At 38.2% G+C, this 19,298-nt stretch overlaps 1 protein-coding gene across 6 annotated transcripts in view; it reads right to left on the bottom strand.

Moving 5' to 3' along the window:
- LOC139171918 (cadherin-8) overlaps positions 1 to 19,298 on the bottom strand; it is a 292,669-nt gene that overhangs the window by 100,624 nt on the left and 172,747 nt on the right. For all 6 annotated transcript variants that reach the window (XM_070760413.1, XM_070760417.1, XM_070760418.1 and 3 more), the window contains exons 5-6: positions 10,987 to 11,174; positions 4,620 to 4,873 (exon numbers count right to left, since the gene is read on the bottom strand). In XM_070760413.1, the coding sequence (XP_070616514.1) occupies positions 4,620 to 4,873; positions 10,987 to 11,174 (442 nt within the window). The remainder of the gene's footprint in view (positions 1 to 4,619; positions 4,874 to 10,986; positions 11,175 to 19,298) is intronic.

The following is a 19,298-nucleotide window of genomic DNA, read 5'->3' as shown; positions in this document are numbered from 1 at the left end:
CCGAAAGCCGTTTTTTTGCGGGGGGTTTTTTGGTTGCACGGATTAATTGACTTTACATTGTTTCCTATGGGAAACAATGTTTCGTCTTACGAACCTTTCATCTTACGAACCTCCTCCTTGCACCAATTAAGTTCGTATCATGAGATATTACTGTAGATAGATAGATAGATAGATAGATAGATAGATAGATAGATAGATAGATAGATAGATAGATAGATAGATATTAATTTTTGTATTATTTGTTTTCCCTTTACATTCACACTCATGATCATAGTTCTTTAGCTGACTCATCCAGCTATGCTACCCACCTCTCATCATGTCCCTTGATAGTGCTTTGAAAAATCACAAAGAGTCATTGGTGATAAATTAACAATATTAATGGAGGCTACAGGACAGCTAATTATTCAGGAAATATTATTGACATGCTAAGAAAACAACATCCAATCTAAAAACAGTATCCTTATCAATTGTGTTGAAATATATGGACTTAGTGCTTAGTGCCAAAGTTTGCATTACAAGTAAACAATCAAAAGATTCTGCTCTATTTAATAACATAAGAGTCTATAATAGGACTGTGTATGCTTCAAAAATTATTTGGAACATGCGTTTTGGATCTTGCACAATCTCTCTCATCCCTAAAGAGATTCTGACTTCATAGAGTTTCATGTGAGCCCGGGGAAAGACCACACTGCTTTAAGGAATCTATTAATAAAATGAATTTATAGCAGATGAACAGGCTGAAGGAGGAGGAGGGGTCAAGCAAGTCATCAGTTTAGAGTCACTTTGCATCCACAAGAGAGCCAAGTTCAGCCCCATTTGAATTCCAGTAGGAATTCTACCAACAAATTACCTTGACTGTTAGTAGTTCAGATTCTTGTTTACACATAGTTTGCATCTGTAATCATTTTGGAACCAACCCTGCCCTTCGATTGTTTGTGCTTGACTGAAATTAAAGCATTGGCTTGCTCAGAAACCACAGATCAGCAAACAGACTTAAAAACCCCCCACCCACAACTAAAGAAATGCAGGCATAAACATTAGAAAGGCTGAATCAGTATGCATATCAGATAGAATCCAGATGAGAAAGGGAAGACACACATGCTAGTTTTGTATATTTAATTAAAACATGTGAAATGCCATCCTACATGGTGGATTTTATGGGGCAGGAAATGCTCACAAGGCTTAAATAGGGTTATTGGCACAGAAAGATATATATTTTCAATAACCAGTCAGGAATTTCTGCCTCCAATTTTTTCCTCTTGTGACTTAATAACTTGAAATTTCTTATCTGATTAACCACCAGCCTTGTATAATCCTATTGCACAGATGGCAGCTTCAAAGAATTTGGTATAGGCCTGCACTCATGAGGCAAAGAAACATTTCCAAAGCAATTAAAAATGAAGAAGTGCCTAAAGGTGATGGATTTAAGAACTTTTCCTCACGACATTTTCTGATCAGACTGAATGTTTACGTAGATTTTTTTTAAAGCACCTTGAAGACCAGCAAATTCAATCTGTGGCATATATTTCCTTAAACCAGAAAATTGTTCTTGGATCAGATGCACTTGATAGCCATTATATATATATATGACGGTCTTGGTATATTCGGGTTTCTTCCCATGTATGATTTGGAAATTTCTGGCGACGTTTCGACGAGGCTGGTGTTTCTGTCCTTGTTCTAGGGCGAACACAGCAAGACCTGTGCTGCCTTCCTTCTATAAATACTGGTCTCGCTGTGTTCGCCCTAGAACAAGGACAGAAACACCAGCCTGAAGATGACGAGTGGGACCTCGTCGAAACGTCGCCAGAAATTTCCAAATCCTACATGGGAAGAAACCCGAATATACCAAGACCGTCGTCATACCTGTACCCGTGAACATCTACGAAAACACACACACACACATATATATAGTTTTTGGATAAGGAGGAAGAGGAAGAGAGAAAAATAGAGTAGGTGCATCTTCAATATAGTGTCCATGGACATTAAACGACTTTTAAAATAAAATAAAATATACAAACATTCTTTTAATTACATTTAACATTTAAGCTAGCCTGCTGCAAAGCAAAACACCAGCCTCCAGAATCATTTTTTTTTAATATCAAAGCATACCTTTGGATGCATTTGTTCTGTTAGACTTATTATTCCCTGCAATCAAAAGTTTCTTGGCACTTCCCAGTATCACCAAAAGAACAATACAATAACAGACCTACCAGATATCATTTAAATTATTTCTAATGGGAAAAAAAACACCCTTTTCTTATGGCAAAACAAACAAATGGATTACAGCAGCTGCATTTTCCAACAGTAGTACAGTTGGAAAATAAAGATTGTAGGACTATACATTTACAGCATGCTTAGCAGTCCAAAAGAAGTTGGGTGCAGTAGAAGATGGTGTGGCAGAACCTGGGATTGGAGTTAAAAGAGGGATGGTCCTAGAATTCCTCTGTAGCTACAAATAGATTAAGTCCACCCTCCTTTGAATCTCATTCACTCTTATCTAATTTAAGACATGTGCTAATCCTTAGCTGAGAAGATTCCTACATAGACACAAATAGCAATAAATCAAGACATCAGTTAACTTGGACTTTCACATAGAAACATAGAAGACTGACGGCAGAAAAAGACCTCATGGTCCATCTAGTCTGCCCTTATACTATTTTCTGTATTTCATTTTAGGATGGATATATGTTTATCCCAGGCATGTTTAAATTCAGTTACTGTGGATTTACTAACCACGTCTGCTGTAACTTTGTTCCAAGCATCTACTACTCTTTCAGTAAAATAATATTTTCTCATGTTGCTTTTGATCTTTCCCCCAACTAACTTCAGATTGTGTCTCCTTGTTCTTGTGTTCACTTTCCTATTAAAAACACTTCCCTCCTGGACCTTATTTAACCCTTTAACATATTTAAATGTTTCGATCATGTCCCCCCTTTTCCTTCTGTCCTCCAGACTATACAGATTGAGTTCATTAAGTCTTTCCTGATACGTTTTATGCTTAAGACCTTCCACCTTTCTTGTAGCCCGTCTTTGGACCTGTTCAATTTTGTCAATATCTTTTTGTAGGTGAGGTCTCCAGAACTGAACACAGTATTCCAAATGTGGTCTCACCAGCACTTGAAGCCATGTCATTTGAAGCTTGTAAAATATTAGGCTTTAATATAGTTGTCTGCTTCCTCCCTCACACACACACACACACACACACACATGTCAGACACAACAGAGAGGATACCATTAGAAATAGAGACTTTACAAGAATGAGATTTATTCATTCATTGGCTATCAGCTGCCTTCATTTGTTCAGTTGGCTCAATTTAAGGGAACTCAATGGTTTAATGTTAAAGAAATCCCGCTTCCTATAAAGTTTATTTTTTCAACAATTACTTCCTCTTCTATCCCCCCTTCCTTCTTCATTCTTGCATAGCATTCAGAATGATCAAATATTGCACAGTGGTTGTCCATCAGATGAAAAAATAATAATTCTTATAAATATGATCTTAAATCCAAAATAAAATCAAATGAAAATGCTGAACACTGCACAGCCTTACTCTCCCAAAAAACCCCTAAATCAATTTAGGATCATTTTTTAAAAAATACCAATAAATGGAAAATGATCTCTCTGAATCTGGAAAGATATCAGACACAAATCAAGCATGGGTATGATTACAGTAGTCTCCTCAAAGCTTAACTGTCTGGTACAATTAAACAAAGTGGCATAGTTTGTAGTTTACTCATTGAGGAACCAATATTTCTGGGTCAGACCAAGAAAAAATAGCTCTTATTTGAAAATCCAGAAAAGTATAGACAGAGCTGACCTTATTTAGGTTGAAAAATGATCTGACTAAATTTAATGCCTAAATTGTCCATGGGGTGGGAAAAAAATCAAACACAGCTTGAGATTGGAAATGGTATGTCAGGTATCATGCACTATTAAGCCCTTTGAGCCACAGTGGTTAGAGTGCAGTACTGCAGATTACTTCTGCTGCCTACCGGCTGCCTGCAATTTGACAGTTCAAATCTCACTAGGCTCAAGGTGGACTCAGCCTTCCATCCTTCCAAGGTGGGTAAAATAAGGACCTAGATTGTTGGGGGCAATAAGCTGACTCTGTAAACTGCTTAGAGAGGGTTGTAAAGCCCTGTGAAGTGAGATACAGTGGTACCTCTACCTAAGAACGCTTCTACTTATGAACTTTTCTAGACAAGAACCGGATGTTCAAGATTTTTTTGCCTTTTCTCAAGAACCATTTTCCACTTACAAACCTGAGCCTCTGAAACTATAACTGGAAAAGGCAGGGAGAAGCCTCCGTGGGGCCTCTCTAGGACTCTCCTGAGAGGAAACAGGGCCGGAAAAGGCAGGGAGAAGCCTCTGTGGGGCCTCTCTAGGAATTTCCTGGGAGGAAACAGGGCCTCTACTTTCCCTGTGGTTTCCCCAATCGCACACATTATTTGCTTTTCCATTGATTCCTATGGGAAAAATTGCTTCTTCTTACAGACTTTTCTACTTAAGAACCTGGCCACAGAACGAATTAAGTTCATAAGCAGAGGTACCACTGTATAAGTCTAAGTGCTATTGCTATAGTTAATGTTCAACAAGAAGGATTATTTTAAAGTAGGAGTACCTTATAGAGCTTGAAGATCCGTCTGGATCATGGGCGGTCACCTGACCAATCACGGAGTTGATAGCAGCATTTTCATGAACTTCCAGTAGATACGTTGGTGATGAAAAGACTGGGGGTTCGTCAGCATCTTCCACTACGATTTTTAATGTTGCCGTATCTTTGAAGGGTCCCATGCTGATGAAACGTGGATCAATATAGACGTTACTTGCTTCTACCTTCAGCGTATATGAATTCTTGGTCTCAAAATCCAAAGGCTGTTAAGAATGATAAGCACAAAAGCTTTTTCTAGATGATCACAACAGAAAGAACAAGACAATGCAGCGACGGCACATCTGCTTTTCTTGACTTTAGTGAAATCCCTTTTTCCTTTCTTTTCCTTTCTTTTCTTGTGGCTGCAAATCTCATGAATGTTTATTAATGTCTCATTTATTTGGTGATTAAATGGAGATTTGCTATCTCCATTTAATTAAAAAAAATAACAACACATATAAAGATTTCTCACTTGGATTTTTTTTTCTTTTTCTTTCTTTCATTCTTTTCTCCCCCTTTTTTTTTTGGCTGTGGGAAGATTTGTACTGCTAATGACCTAGACTGCATATTAATAACTCAGCTAATTGTCATTCTCTTCACTGTAGTTAAGGAGCAAAGAGAGAAAAATGAACAAGTTTCATGTGGCAGAAGAATTCTATTGTTTGCAGAAATATGTGGGGAAAAAACCCAGATTGAATGTATTGTTCTTGGATTAAGATCAAACAAGTCAGAACAATTAAGATCTAGTTATATGGGGAGAGGAACATTGTGGCATACATTTAATTGAAGTTTATAAGAATACAGTGGTACCTCAAGATACGAACCCCTCGTCTTACGAACAACTCGTGATACGAACCCGGGGTTCAGAAAAATTTTGCCTCTTCTTACGAACTTTTTTCGAGTTATGAACCGGCGTTCGGAGACTGCTGGGAAGCCGCGCGGCTGTTTTAAAAGGTGACAGCCGGGCGGCGGGGCTTCCCAGAAGCCTCCTGAACGCCGGTTCGTAACTCGAACAAAGTTTGTAAGAAGAGGCAAATTTTTTCTGAACCCTGGGTTCAGTTCGGGAGGTTGCTGGGAAGCCCCCCAGCCCGGCTGTCACCTTTTAAAACAGCCGCGCGGCTTCCCAGCTGTCTCCCGAAGCCGAACGCGGAAGTTCGGCTTTGGCGTTCGGCTTCGGGAGACAGCTGGGAAGCCACGCGGCTGTTTTAAAAGGTGACAGCTGGCCTGGGGGGCTTGCCAGCACCCCCCTGAACCCCGGTTCAGGGGGGTGCTGGGAAGCCCCCCAGGCCGGCTGTCACCTTTTAAAACAGCTGCGCGGCTTCCCAGCAGTTGCCGAAAGCCGGTTTTTTGCGGGGGGTTTTTTGGTTGCACGGATTAATTGACTTTACATTGTTTCCTATGGGAAACAATGTTTCGTCTTACGAACCTTTCGTCTTACGAACCTCCTCCTTGCACCAATTAAGTTCGTATCATGAGGTATTACTGTAGTTGTGTATCATAATCATTAAGAGATTTTTTTTACAATATCTCTCTTGAAGCTTAACTTTCTATACAGTTAAACAAAGCAGCATTGGAGGAATGGGAAAGCTTTCAAGGTATGCAATGCACATTTAGCTTTGCTTGGGGTTTAACACATTAGCATTAGCAAAAATGGAGGCATTCATGTCTGAGAGTCCAACTACATTCAGATTCAAATCAGAATTCCAATTCAAAAAAGGCAATAACATAATGGTACATATAACAGGAAACAAATAATGTTCTTTCTGCAAAAACTCAGGAAGCTCAAACTACCCAAGGAGCTGCTGATACAGTTCTGCAGAGGGATCATTGAGTCTGTCATCTGCACCTCTATAACAGTCTTGTTAGGTTCTTCAACCCAACAAGGCTGACACAGACTTCAGAGGACAATCAGAACTGCAGAAAAAACAATTGCTACCAACCTGCCTTTCATTGAGGACCTGTATACTGCACAGGTCAAAAAGAGGGCAGTGGAAATATTTACTGACCCCTCACATCCTGGACACAAACTGTTTCAACTCCTACCCTCAAAACATCGCTACGGAGCACTGCACACCAAGACAACTAGACACAAGAACAGGTTTTTTTCCCAAACACTATCACTCTGCTAAACAAATAATTCCCTCAACACTGTCAAACTTTTTACTAAGTCTCCACTTCTATTTCTGCTAGTTTTTTCTTATTCCTATCACCCTTTTCCTCCCACTTAGGAATGTATGACTGTAACTTGTTCCTTGTATCCTAAGATTTTTATTAATATTGACTGTTTCTTAATTGCTTATTTGACCCCTATGACAATCATTAAGTGTTGTACCTCATGATTCTTGACAAATGTATATTTTTCTTTTATGTACACTGAGAACATCTGCACCAAAGAAAAAATCCTTCTGTGTGCAATCACACTTGACCAATAAAGAATTCTATTCTATTCCATTCCATTACTACTGGGACCACCTTTACTGGTTTATGCCAGAGTTGCTGTAGTTCGATTTTAGGATCCTGATATCAGCTAAGTTTTTCTTGTTGTTTCACATCAATTCAACTGGTGCCTGGTATTATTATTATTATTATTATTATTATTATTATTATTATCATCATCATCATCATTATTATTATTTTCATTATTATTAATAATATTATTAGATATTAGATATTAGATATTATTATTTAATATCTACATGAAACCGCTGAGTGAGATCATCCAACGGCATGGGGTGAGGTATCATCAATATGCTGATGATACCCAGTTATACATCTCCACTCCATGTCCAGTCAACGAAGCAGTGGAAGTGATGTGCCAGTACCTAGAGGTTGTTGGGGTCTGGACGGGTGTCAACAAGCTCAAACTCAATCTAGACAAGACGGAGTGGCTGTGGGTTTTGCCTCCCAAGGACAATTCTATCTGTCCATCCATTACCCTGGGGGGGAATTATTGACCCCCTCAGAGAGGGTTCGCAACTTGGGCATCCTCCTCGATCCACAGCTAACATTGGAACATCATCTTTCACCTATTGCGAGGAGGGCGTTTGCCCAAGTTCGCCTGGTGCACCAGTTGCGGCCCTATTTGGACAGGGAGTCATTGCTCACAGTTGCTCATGCCCTCATCACCTCGAGGTTCGATTACTGCAACGCTCTCTACATGGGGCTACCTTTGAAAAGTGTTTGGAAAGTTCAGATCATGCAGAATGCAGCTGCGAGAGCCATCGTGGGGCTTCCCAGATTCGCCCATGTTTCTACAACACTCTGTGGTCTGCACTGGCTGCCGATCAGTTTCCGGTCAAAATTCAAAGTGTTGATAATGACCTTTAAAGCCCTACATGGCATTGGACCAGAATACCTCCGGAACCGCCTTCTACCGCATGAATCCCAGTGGCCGATAAGGTCCCACAGAGTTGGCCTTCTCCGGGTCCCATCGACCAAACAATGTCGTTTGGCGGGCCCCAGGGGAAGAGCCTTCTCTGTGGCAGCCCCAGCCCTCTGGAACCCACTCCCCCCAAAGATTAGAACAGCCCCCACCCTCCTTGTCTTTCGCAAGTTACTCAAGACCCACCTGTATCGCCAGGCATGGGGGAACTAAGACATCTCCCCCAGGCTTTTTTTATTTCATGTTTGGTATGTATGTGCTGTATCTTTTTTAATTGTTGGGGTTTTTATATATTTTTTATTATTAGATTTGTCCCATTGTTACACTGTTTCTTATTACTGTTGTGAGCCGCCCCGAGTCTTCGGAGAGGGGCAGCATACAAATCTAAATAATAATAATAATAATAATAATAATAATAATAATAATAATAATAATTATTATTATTATTATTGCATAAGAATTCCAAGAGACGAGAGAGATGGCCTTCATACAATGACTGGATACAGACACTGATGTGCAATTAAGTCAACTGTACATGCTATATGCAAAATGATCTTTATATCAGCAGTAGCAAGAAAAAGAAAAGAAAAACCTCAGATTCACAGCATCTCTATAGAGTAAGAATGATTGGATATTCATATTCACAATTTGCCAATCATTTCAATAGGCCATGGAGAGAATCACTTCTGATTGGTTTTGCTCATAAATATTTGAAACATGCAGATAAGAAATAATAATAATAAGAGTTATAAGACTTTCTTTAAAAAAAAAGAGAGACCTCACAAATTTTATGGCTATCCAAGATTAATATCTACTGCAACTTCAAGAACATTGACACGTGCAGATTCACAACCCAGCCCTTTGATGACTCACAATGATTAACATTTCAAATGTACAAATTTGTCAAGCTTTCGAAAGATATATAAATTTGCATCACAATGTCCCATAGAACGGAACAAAGAGAAGGAGAAAAGAAACATGGAGACGCTTAAATCTGCAATGCAAAATAGAAAGAGCACAAATAAAAATTTCCAGAACTCTTTCAGAAAGTTTCAGAACGCTTAAGTATATATTCATATTTTCATATCTTTTTTAAAAATCAGCAGAGTTTTTGAATCGAGTTCTAATGTAACTTTGCCATTTTTAGTAAACACTTGCCTCTCTGCCAACTCAGAAATTACTCCGTCTTTGTACCGATGAATAGGTTGCTGGAAATCAGCATATACACAATTTGCCAATCACACAAACGGTATCATTTGAACCACTGCCAATTCAGCAGCAATAAATCATACCAGTCCAAAGCGCTTAGTGTTCCAAATGCACAAAGTTATTATTATTATTATTATTTAAAAATATATTTGAAATTTAAAAAATAATAGAAACACATCTATTATCTGTGTTAGGTGAAAACTATGTGCTTGATTACAACCAGGCTCTACTAATAAGTGCTGAACACAGTGGAAACTTACAAATCTCTGGAATAATTACCCTGCCTGAATCTATATAAGAAACAAAGAGTAGCTTTTGATATAAAGGAGAAAAAGGCAACATTTACTGGCTGGGGAAAATATTTAATTTTTCCTTGGGCAGGCTGTTGCTGCAGGTGGGTTGAATTGCATTGTTCAAATGGAGTTCATCGAGAGATTAAAACAACACAAAACATATTTTAGGCTTATTTTATGCTCCCCCCCCCAGTAGTGGAACTGGAAGGGACCACTGCTCCTCTGCATGAGAGGAGAAATCACAGTGACTTTTCACTCATTTCGGAAGCATCGAGGCAGTTCTGGGTGAAAGGATCAGCCAATGACATCACCATTACCCTGGGATGCCTAGTTGTGAAGGATGGAAACTGGGAGTGAAGGATGAAAGCTCAACTTCGCCCCACGACAGCTCTGGAGTCTCAAAGGTTGCTAACCTCCTACCCAGCCTTCCAACCACTTCAGTCACCATCCTCCTAATTATGATAGTGATGATTTTCCATCCATTAAAATACTGTTCGCCAGTTTGATTTGGGAATCCAGATGCAGAAAACACCAACTAAACATAATGACAAAAGGACACATTCTGTACTAGGAAAGAGTATATTGTTGTTCAGAGGGGTTGGGTATTTTTAGTGAATTTATTTATTTATTTATTAAATTTGTATGCCGCCCCTCTCCGTATAATAACAGATTATTGTAAAATTTAATGAAATCCCTTACTTTGTATGAGATTAGAACTAGAGTCCTAAAATGAAACTAGTTGGGTGGACATTGAGAACAAGAGAAAGACATAGGATACGACATTACTGATATTTACAACCATCGGATTCGGTGATGGCATCAAGAAAATTACTAAAAAAGATGTATTTGGGATATGCGATACTTGTGGTTATTGTACACCTCCAAGATTATTAGAGATGCTTCAAGTAACAATTGATGGAACAACAAAAAGAGTAGAGATTTAAACAAAGCGATCCTTTGTTTTTGTAGATGTTTTAGGCCTTCTCATTAGAATTACTGGTTTTCCAGAGTTACCTTCAAGAGGAGTTGTTAAGTGCATAAATGCACTGAAGAACTCAATAATTAGGATTATATTACTGAGTTAGTTACTCTGTCTCTTCACATTTGCTCCCGAAACACAGCTCCTTGGAACTACACATGACATATTCATGTAGTTCTGTTGGCAGCAATATTGAAATGGTTTTTCATTATTTGCTCCTGGGATATATTTTTTACATCTCAACTCAATTAACAGTTCTTTGATTTCTTGGTGAACTTCCAAATAAAATCTATTAAATAGGTCATCATGCTGCTTATATTTTTGTCATCCACCATGGTAGCTATGAAATCAAATATATTTCTTAAGCTGGTCCATATCTTCTATGGTCCCCACCCAAAATTGTGCAACCTTTGTTTTAAGAACTGCTTTGTGTGTTGCCAGGATCCACAAACCCACATTTCCCATGCCATTTACCTTTCTTAATCTAATAATGCCTTCCTGACTCTGAGAATCAGGGGTGATCTCAAAGATATCCATTCCATCTCCTTCAATAATGTCATAGGATGACCTTGCATTCTCACCGATGTCCAGGTCATTTGCTTTAATCCTTCCTATTGCTTCGCCGACAGCAATGTCTTCTAATACTGAGAAATGATACAAACCTGCGAAAAAGAGAGAATAAGAGAGATGAAAAGAACAACCATAGTCCAACAAATAGGTGATATAATAGTAAAACCTATTATGTAACCCATTTTCTTCCTGTTCTCTATTTCTTAAATGTGGCAGTTCAGAATGTAGTCATATTTTTACAGCTTTCTCGGGCTATATGTCACAAAATATAAAGTACACACTGGAACAGAATGACAAATAACTAGGTCTAAGAATGATTCATTTTGCTAGCCCACTTATAACTGATATTGCTAATGCAAAACATTCAGCTATTTTCAGCAATCGAATGAAAAAGAAAACATACAACTTTCCAGATGTTTTGGAAACTGTCTATTTATTTATAGATCAGCTGCTAAGGATACAAAAGAAACCCAGCACATATTTCTTTTATTTTTAAATTGTATAGTGCACCAAAGTATATTCCATTATGGTATGGGTGACAGAAACATGGAGCTTGGTGCTTTTAACATATTCAGTTAGAAGAAAAAAATTAGGAAACGTCAGAGCAGGTTTCAAAGAATGGTGTAAAACCAAGGCATAATTGGAAAAAAAGTACTTTTAAAATGAAGTTAAGGGCCTTTCAAAATGAAGTTAAGGCGAATCCTCATTTAAATATAGCATATATTGGGACATTTCTAGAAGAATTCTCTGTTTTGTGTTATTGATTTCAGAAATACATTCAGAAATACACCCAGAGATTTCATATATTAAAGTATCTTTTGACTATGTCTGCATTTCTACTAATCACTTTTGCATAGTCAACCCCATTTCCCTATAGGTCATGGGTGACTCAAGGATTGGGGGTATAAAAAGTCTAATGAAATATGGAGAGGCAGGGTTGGCTATGCAGAAATTCAGAACATTCTTTTAGTGATTCATGGAAATGCAGAGATAGTCAAAATATATGTTAATATATAAAATGTACACTGAGAGCATATGCACAATGACAAATCTCTTGTGTGTCCAATTGCACTTGGCCAATAAAGAATTGAATTCTATTCTATTCTATTCTATTCTATTCTATTATATTCTTGTCTCGATGCCAAACTCTGCAAGTGTTACAATTCTAATGTTCCAGACAAGGGATTTCCCTATCAGACCTCAGAAGGAGATAAAACTTCAGTCTTGCTAAGAATCTTAATTCATAACTTTTCCTATATAACTGGGCAGAAAAACAACATATCAGTTTCACCCCTCCATGGTATCACAGTTAAAAAACAGTGGGGAACTTATATATCGGCGTACTAATTGCTGCAAATTAATTAATGTTTAATTATGGAGCTGAGTAGAGAGAGGAAGTATTGCCAAGTAGATGAATAAGATCTGGAAAGTTGAATCTATCTGCAGACGTTTGGCAAAATATCAAAGGAAGAGTATAAATGTAGAATAGAACAATGAACTATTGCATTAGCTGGAATGTGTTCCTTCCACCTGACTATTTTAATTAGAATGTATCCTTTGTTTACTCTCATTATTTTACTCAATCATTCATTCAGTTTATATCTACCACATCGAATCAAGCATTTTGAACCAATAGCAACACAACAAAACATCCATGCTAAATGTAATACAATCAATAATAATAAAGCCATCAATCATTCCCAGGTGCCATCTCAATTACCATAGGTCCTCTAAAAAGCTTCCAATTTTTAGCAACTTTCAGAAACATAATCACTAATATAAGTTTATGATTTATGAAACAACATAGCCCGCTGTTTATCACATCACTGTAAAATATCCATAATTGTCTCAAATTGAATGAGATAAAACATAGAAGTTTAATGGCAGAAAAAGACCTCATGGTCCATCTAGTCTGCACTTATACTATTTCCTGTATTTTATCTTAGGATGGATATATGTTTATCCCAGGCATGTTTAAATTCAGTTACTGTGGATTTACCAACCAGGTCTGCTGGAAGTTTGTTCCAAACATCTTGGAACTATTAGAATAGAATAGAATAGAATAGAATAGAATTTTTATTGGCCAAGTGTGATTGGACACACAAGGAATTTGTCTTGGTGCATATGCTCTCAACGTACATAAAATAAAATATACATTTGTCAAGAATCATGTGGTACAACACTTAATGATTGTCATAGGGGTCAAATAAGCAATGAAGAAGCAATATTAATAAAAAATCTTAGGGTATACGCAACAAGTTACAGTCATACAGTCAACATGGGAGGAAATGGGTGATAGGAATTATGAGAAAAATAATAGTTTCTCACGTTGTTTCTGATCTTTCCCCCAACTAACCTCAGATTTTGCCTTCTTGTTCTTGTGTTCACTTTCCCATCAAAAACACTTCTCTCCTGAACCTTATTTAACCCTTTAACATATTTAAATGTTTCCATCTGTCCTCCAGACTATACAGATTGAATTTATGAAGTCTGATAAATTTTATCACATCACTGTAAAATATCCATAATTGTCTCAAATTGAAAGAGATAAAACATAGAAGATTAATGGCAGAAAAAGACCTCCTGGTCCATCTAGTCTGCACTTATACTATTTCCTGTATTTTATCTTAGGATGGATATATGTTTATCCCAGGCATGTTTAAATTCAGTTACGGGGGGACATGATCGAAACATTTAAATATGTTAAAGGGTTAAATAAGGTCCAGGAGGGAAGTGTTTTTAATAGGAAAGTGAACACAAGAACAAGGGGACACAATCTGAAGTTAGTTGGGGGAAAGATCAAAAGCAACATGAGAAAATATTATTTTACTGAAAGAGTAGTAGATCCTTGGAACAAACTTCCAACAGACGTGGTAGATAAATCCACAGTAACTGAATTTAAACATGCCTGGGATTTATCCATCCTAAGATAAAATACAGAAAATAGTATAAGGGCAGACTAGATGGACCATGAGGTCTTTTTCTGCCGTCAGACTTCTATGTTTCTATGTTTATGCTTAAGACCTTCCACCATTTTTGTAGCCCGTCTTTGGACACGTTCAATTTTACCAATGTCCTTCTGTAGGTGAGGTCTGCAGAACTGAGCACAGTATAATAGATAATTCAAACATTTAAAAAAATGAAGGGGGAGATTAACTTTTAAAGAACATTAAACTGAGAATCGCAGAAGTTTCCTCCAAGACTTTTTCATTAAACTAGGACTGGTAGAACATGCTAATGATTTCACCCATTCCTAATTCAAAACACAGGGAAATATTTCTTACCTGCTTCAGCTGGTTTCCAACAGAGTATTTTACATCACCTATCAGTTTCTCATTACTTAGAGAAAGAATGAAATTGTTCATTCTAATGACATCTCTGACTTTTAGTAATGATCTGGAAGCTGGCAAAGCATGGCTAATCTCAGTCTCCTGAACATGTCTACAGATGGCCTAATTATGCATGCTTCTTAGTAATTCGCTTCTTTCAGCTCTGGGTAAGAGGTGGAATTATCCGTTTCAGGGACTACCTATCTCTGAAACCAATCAGATACAATTCATGCATACCCAATGAGTGAGGCAGCCTTAAATAGAAATACCAGGACCTCATCTTCTCATTTTTTGGTTCCTTTCACAGGAAGAATTTGCTGGTGTCATAACATAATTGCCATGACTATTTGCAAGGTTATCACCCACAGTATTTCTCAGAATGGTTATAAAATATACCAGGTTTCCCCAAAAATAAGACCCTGAAATAAGTGATTGGCGTCATAGATAGACAAGATAGATAGTGTCTCCCAAAAAATAAGACCCTGTCTTACATTTTTGGGATTATTATCAGAGGATGCCTTATTTGGGGGGAAATAGGGTAGATAGACAGACAGACAGACAGACAAGATAATGTTTTCCCCAAAATAAGACCCTATCTTACCTTTTTTTGAACCTTGAAATAAGCGTTTGGCCTTATTATTATGTACTCAAAAGCATGATTGGGTTTATTATTCATTCATTCATTCATTCATTCATTCATTCATTCATTCATTCATTCATTCATTCATTGGATTTTTATGCCGCCCCTCTCCGTGGACTTGGGGTGGCTAACAACAGTGACAAAAAACAGAATGTAAAAATCCAATACTACAACAGCTAAAAACCCTTGTTATAAAACCAATCATACATACAAACATACCATGCATAAATTGTAGAAGCCTAGGGGGAAAGATTATCTTAATTCCCCCATGCCTGACGGCAGTGGTGGGTTTTGAGGAGCTGACGAAAGGCAAGGAGGGTGGGGGCTATTCTAATCTCTGGGGGCAGTTGGTTCCAGAGGGTCGGGGCCGCCACAGAGAAGGCTCTTCCCCAGGGCCCCGCCAATCAACATTGTTTAGTTGACGGGACCCGGAGAAGGCCCACTCTGTGGGACCTACCTGGTCACTGGGATTCATGCGGCAGAAGGCGGTCCCTGAGATAATCTGGCCCAGTGCCATGAAGGGCTTTATAGGTCATAACCAACATTTTGAATTGTGACCGGAAACTGATCGGCAACCAATGCAGACTGCGGAGTGTTGGTGTGATATGGGCATATTTAGGGAAGCCCATGATTGCTCTCGCAGCTGCATTCTTATTATCAGGGGATGTCTTACTTTTGGGGAAAATAGGGTAGATAGATAGATAGACAGACAGAAAGACAGACACAGACACACATGCACACACACACACAGAAAATAGATAGTGTTTCCCCAAAAATAAGACCCTATCTTACATTTTTTGTACCCTGAAATAAGGGCTTGGCCTTATTGCCAAGCACTCAAAAGCCTGATTGGGCATATTAGTTTGGAGGACAGAAGAGAAAGGGGGGACATGATTGAAATATTTAAACATATTAAAGGGTTAAATAAGGTTCAGGAGGAAAGTGAACACAAGAACAAGGAGGCACAATCTGAGGTTAGTTAGGGGAAAGATCAAAAGCAAAGTGAGAAAATATTATTTTACTGAAAGAGTCGTAGATGCTTAGAAAAACTTCCAGCAGACATGGTTGCTAAATCCACCGTAACTGAATTTAAACATGCCTGGGATAAACATAGATCCATCCTAAGATAAAATACAGGAAATAATATAAGGGCAGACTAGATGGACTATGAGGTCTTTTTCTGCTGTCAATCTTCTATGTTTCTATATTATCCAACCATCCAAAGGAGATTTACTGAAATATTTTGAAATTGATTGAATTATTACAGTGGTAGGCAACCTGATGCCTTCCGGATGTTTTGAATATTTTACCATTGGACTTTAGCTGATGTTAAGTGGAAATTAAAACATCTGGAGGGCACCAGAATACCTAGCCTTAGGAGATAGCAACTCCATTTGGATTAAGGTTTGGGATTTTGCTATTTACCACTAAAGGAAAAATAGACTCTATTAGGGTTAAAAAATAATGCAATCGAGGATTTGCTGACTTGGAGAGAATAAAAAACTCTATTCTGGAGCCTGAGAACATGAGTGAAAATTTCCTTTCTAGTGGGCTGGAAGCTAACGGTTGCTAAGAACATTTATGTATGGAACCAACTCCCCTCCCGATATTCCCAATTTACTGGCTTTTCAAAAAGCTGTTAAAACCTGACTTTGTCGAGAGGCCTGTGGGCCGTGAACTTTAACACCAGACATGCCCAAATCATGTTTGTTTGGTATGGATGTTTGTTAGATTGGGGGGGGGGGCTTGGGGGGTTGAGGTTATAATTGGGTTTGTTAGGGTCAATAGGTTTTATTTATTTTTGTTGTTTGATGTCTTTTTTCTTATTGTACTATTGTATTTTTATTGTTGTAAGCCTCCCTGTGTCCTACGAGATTGATTAAATTGAACTAAACTAAACTAAACCAAACCAAACCAAACCAAACTAAATTCTTTCCTGAATTGATAGTGGACCAGCTTCTTGCTGGGCAAACAGGAAGTATGAATCAGCCTTTAGTCAAAGTTGGAAATGTAAAGTTATTTGATGGGGATTTGTTAGAAAATAGAGTAAGGCAATACCCCAGTGTTTGTTGAAGGTAAACCATGATGCCCAGAAAAATAAGAAAAAAACAAGCTAAGATGAGATGAAATGAAATGAAATGTATTCTGGGTCATAAGGAACATTCTTAAAGAATGAGTGTCCGTTTCCCTTTTCCTCCACAAATGCTTTATGATTGCTCACATCTACCATGACAAGCATGTTGGACATGGCTAAGCCACTTAGTGGCAGCTATTTTATGACAACAACCATGACATATTTTCAACATAGTCTCCTTGGCCCAACAGATTTGCCAACTGGAGCTACAGAGGATCAGTCACCACTCTTTAACATATGCTGATCTTCTCCAAAGTACTTTACCCTACAGATATGTGACACTAAACTTCCAGAATTCACTTCTTTCACATGATCTCTTCTAAGTATTCTGGGAAATGATTATACACCTGCCTGAGTAGCATGGGAAAGGCGATACCACGCAGACATATTCAAGGGTGGGCAGCAGACAGGACGGGGTGGAATGCAGTTCCACCGGCGGAAATGAAGATGTGTGTGCAGCTCCATCTGATCGGCGGCTGTCACTTCCTGGATTACTGGTCTCAGCTCGGCTCTCCTTGTTTCCTCTGCTGCTGCTGCTGTGTCTGCATTCCTTGCTTTTTCCCTCTTTCCTCTTTCCTGGCCTCGGATGAGCTTCCCTCTCTCCTGCCCAGCTCCCCTCCAGCCTCACACGACCACCTCCTGCCTGAGGTGCAAGCAGAAGGCGTGGGTGGAAGTGGTGCTGGCAGCATTTATGCTTCTGGCAGCACCCATTTGCTTAGCTACCCAGCCTGAGGCGGGGGGGCCAACCAGGAAGGAGAGCGCGGGAAATGCGAAGCAAATTGTCACCCAGCGAGTGACACTGGTAAGGTTGTAAGTCGAGGACTTAACAGTTCACTTGAATGATGATCATCATTCAAGCCACTCCCACCTGACCTCATGGCCGGCAAGCCTCTCCTACCCAGTCACATGACCATTAAGCCACACCCACAAAATAAGCCACACCCACACTGTAAAAAATTTGGCTGCCCGTTAGCTATCATTTATATATATAATTATATATAGTTATATAATTTAAAAAAAAATCTTGTTGCCAAGTCATTGAAATTAAACCTCCAATGGACCTTTAAAACCTGGGTATTCTTCAAGGGTTAGATGGGGAAATGGAGTCTCAGTGAGAAGGCTGTGTACTGTATTTCTTATGTATCTGCTTGAATTTATTTTCTCGATGGTGTTAATTTGCTACAGAGAAGCAGGCGACCTTATGAAGGTGATAAATAAATTTAATAAATATATATTTAGATCCTGCTCTTCTATTATTATTATCATTATTATCATTATTATCATTATTATCATTATTATCATTATTATCATTATTATTATTATTAATTAGATTTGTATGCCGCCCCTCTCCGTAGACTCGGGGCATTACTGGCATAAAATTCAGACATGTAAGTATCAGATTAATGTGGGAAGCTTTGGTTTGGGAAGCTCAAAGAGGTCAGTAGAGACTAAGCGGTGAATCAAATGAATATTTTGCCCATCTCTAGGAAGGAAATTAGGGGGGGAAAGCTGCATGCAACTTTTTGTTCTGCCAATAGGCAAAAACAAATACTCAGCTTCATACATCTCCTTGAATATTTGTGATGTTTCAAGAGCCTTCGTGTGAAAATATACAAATGAAAATAAAACCATAAACTGGAAATGTTCATTTGTAGCCTTAAAATAGAATTGATTTCTTTGTTCTCTACATTCCAATTCTGTGCCTGTTATATCTTATGCTCACTGCCTAAAATAATGCATCATGGGCTACAAAAAACAGAACGGAAGTTAATTATGCACGGTATTCTTTCTTAGTGTTTCCAGGGTTGAAACATAAATAGGGATCACACTGGCAAGAGCTAAAATTCATAATTCATAACGTATAAGCAAAAAATGGAATTATAATGAAAGGTTATTGCAAGAAATTTTTCAGATGGGTTCTATTGTTTAATCAGGCATTTCCTTAATACATGCCACACTCATACACATTTTTTGTTCACTTTTTTTTTAAAAAAATCCCACAGTTTAAGGATATAATCAGTTGGATCGGAGATTCCATTTAAGATGCCAGCACTGGACACAGTTTATATTCCTAATCAAGTTGATGCTATGGTCTAAGATATAATTGTGGATA

The sequence above is a fragment of the Erythrolamprus reginae genome, chromosome 9, assembly GCF_031021105.1.
Source record: "Erythrolamprus reginae isolate rEryReg1 chromosome 9, rEryReg1.hap1, whole genome shotgun sequence".
In the NCBI taxonomy this organism is placed as follows: Eukaryota; Metazoa; Chordata; class Lepidosauria; order Squamata; family Dipsadidae; genus Erythrolamprus; species Erythrolamprus reginae.
The sequence above is the reverse complement of the archived record's forward strand: the minus strand, read 5'-3'. Positions and strand labels throughout refer to the sequence as shown.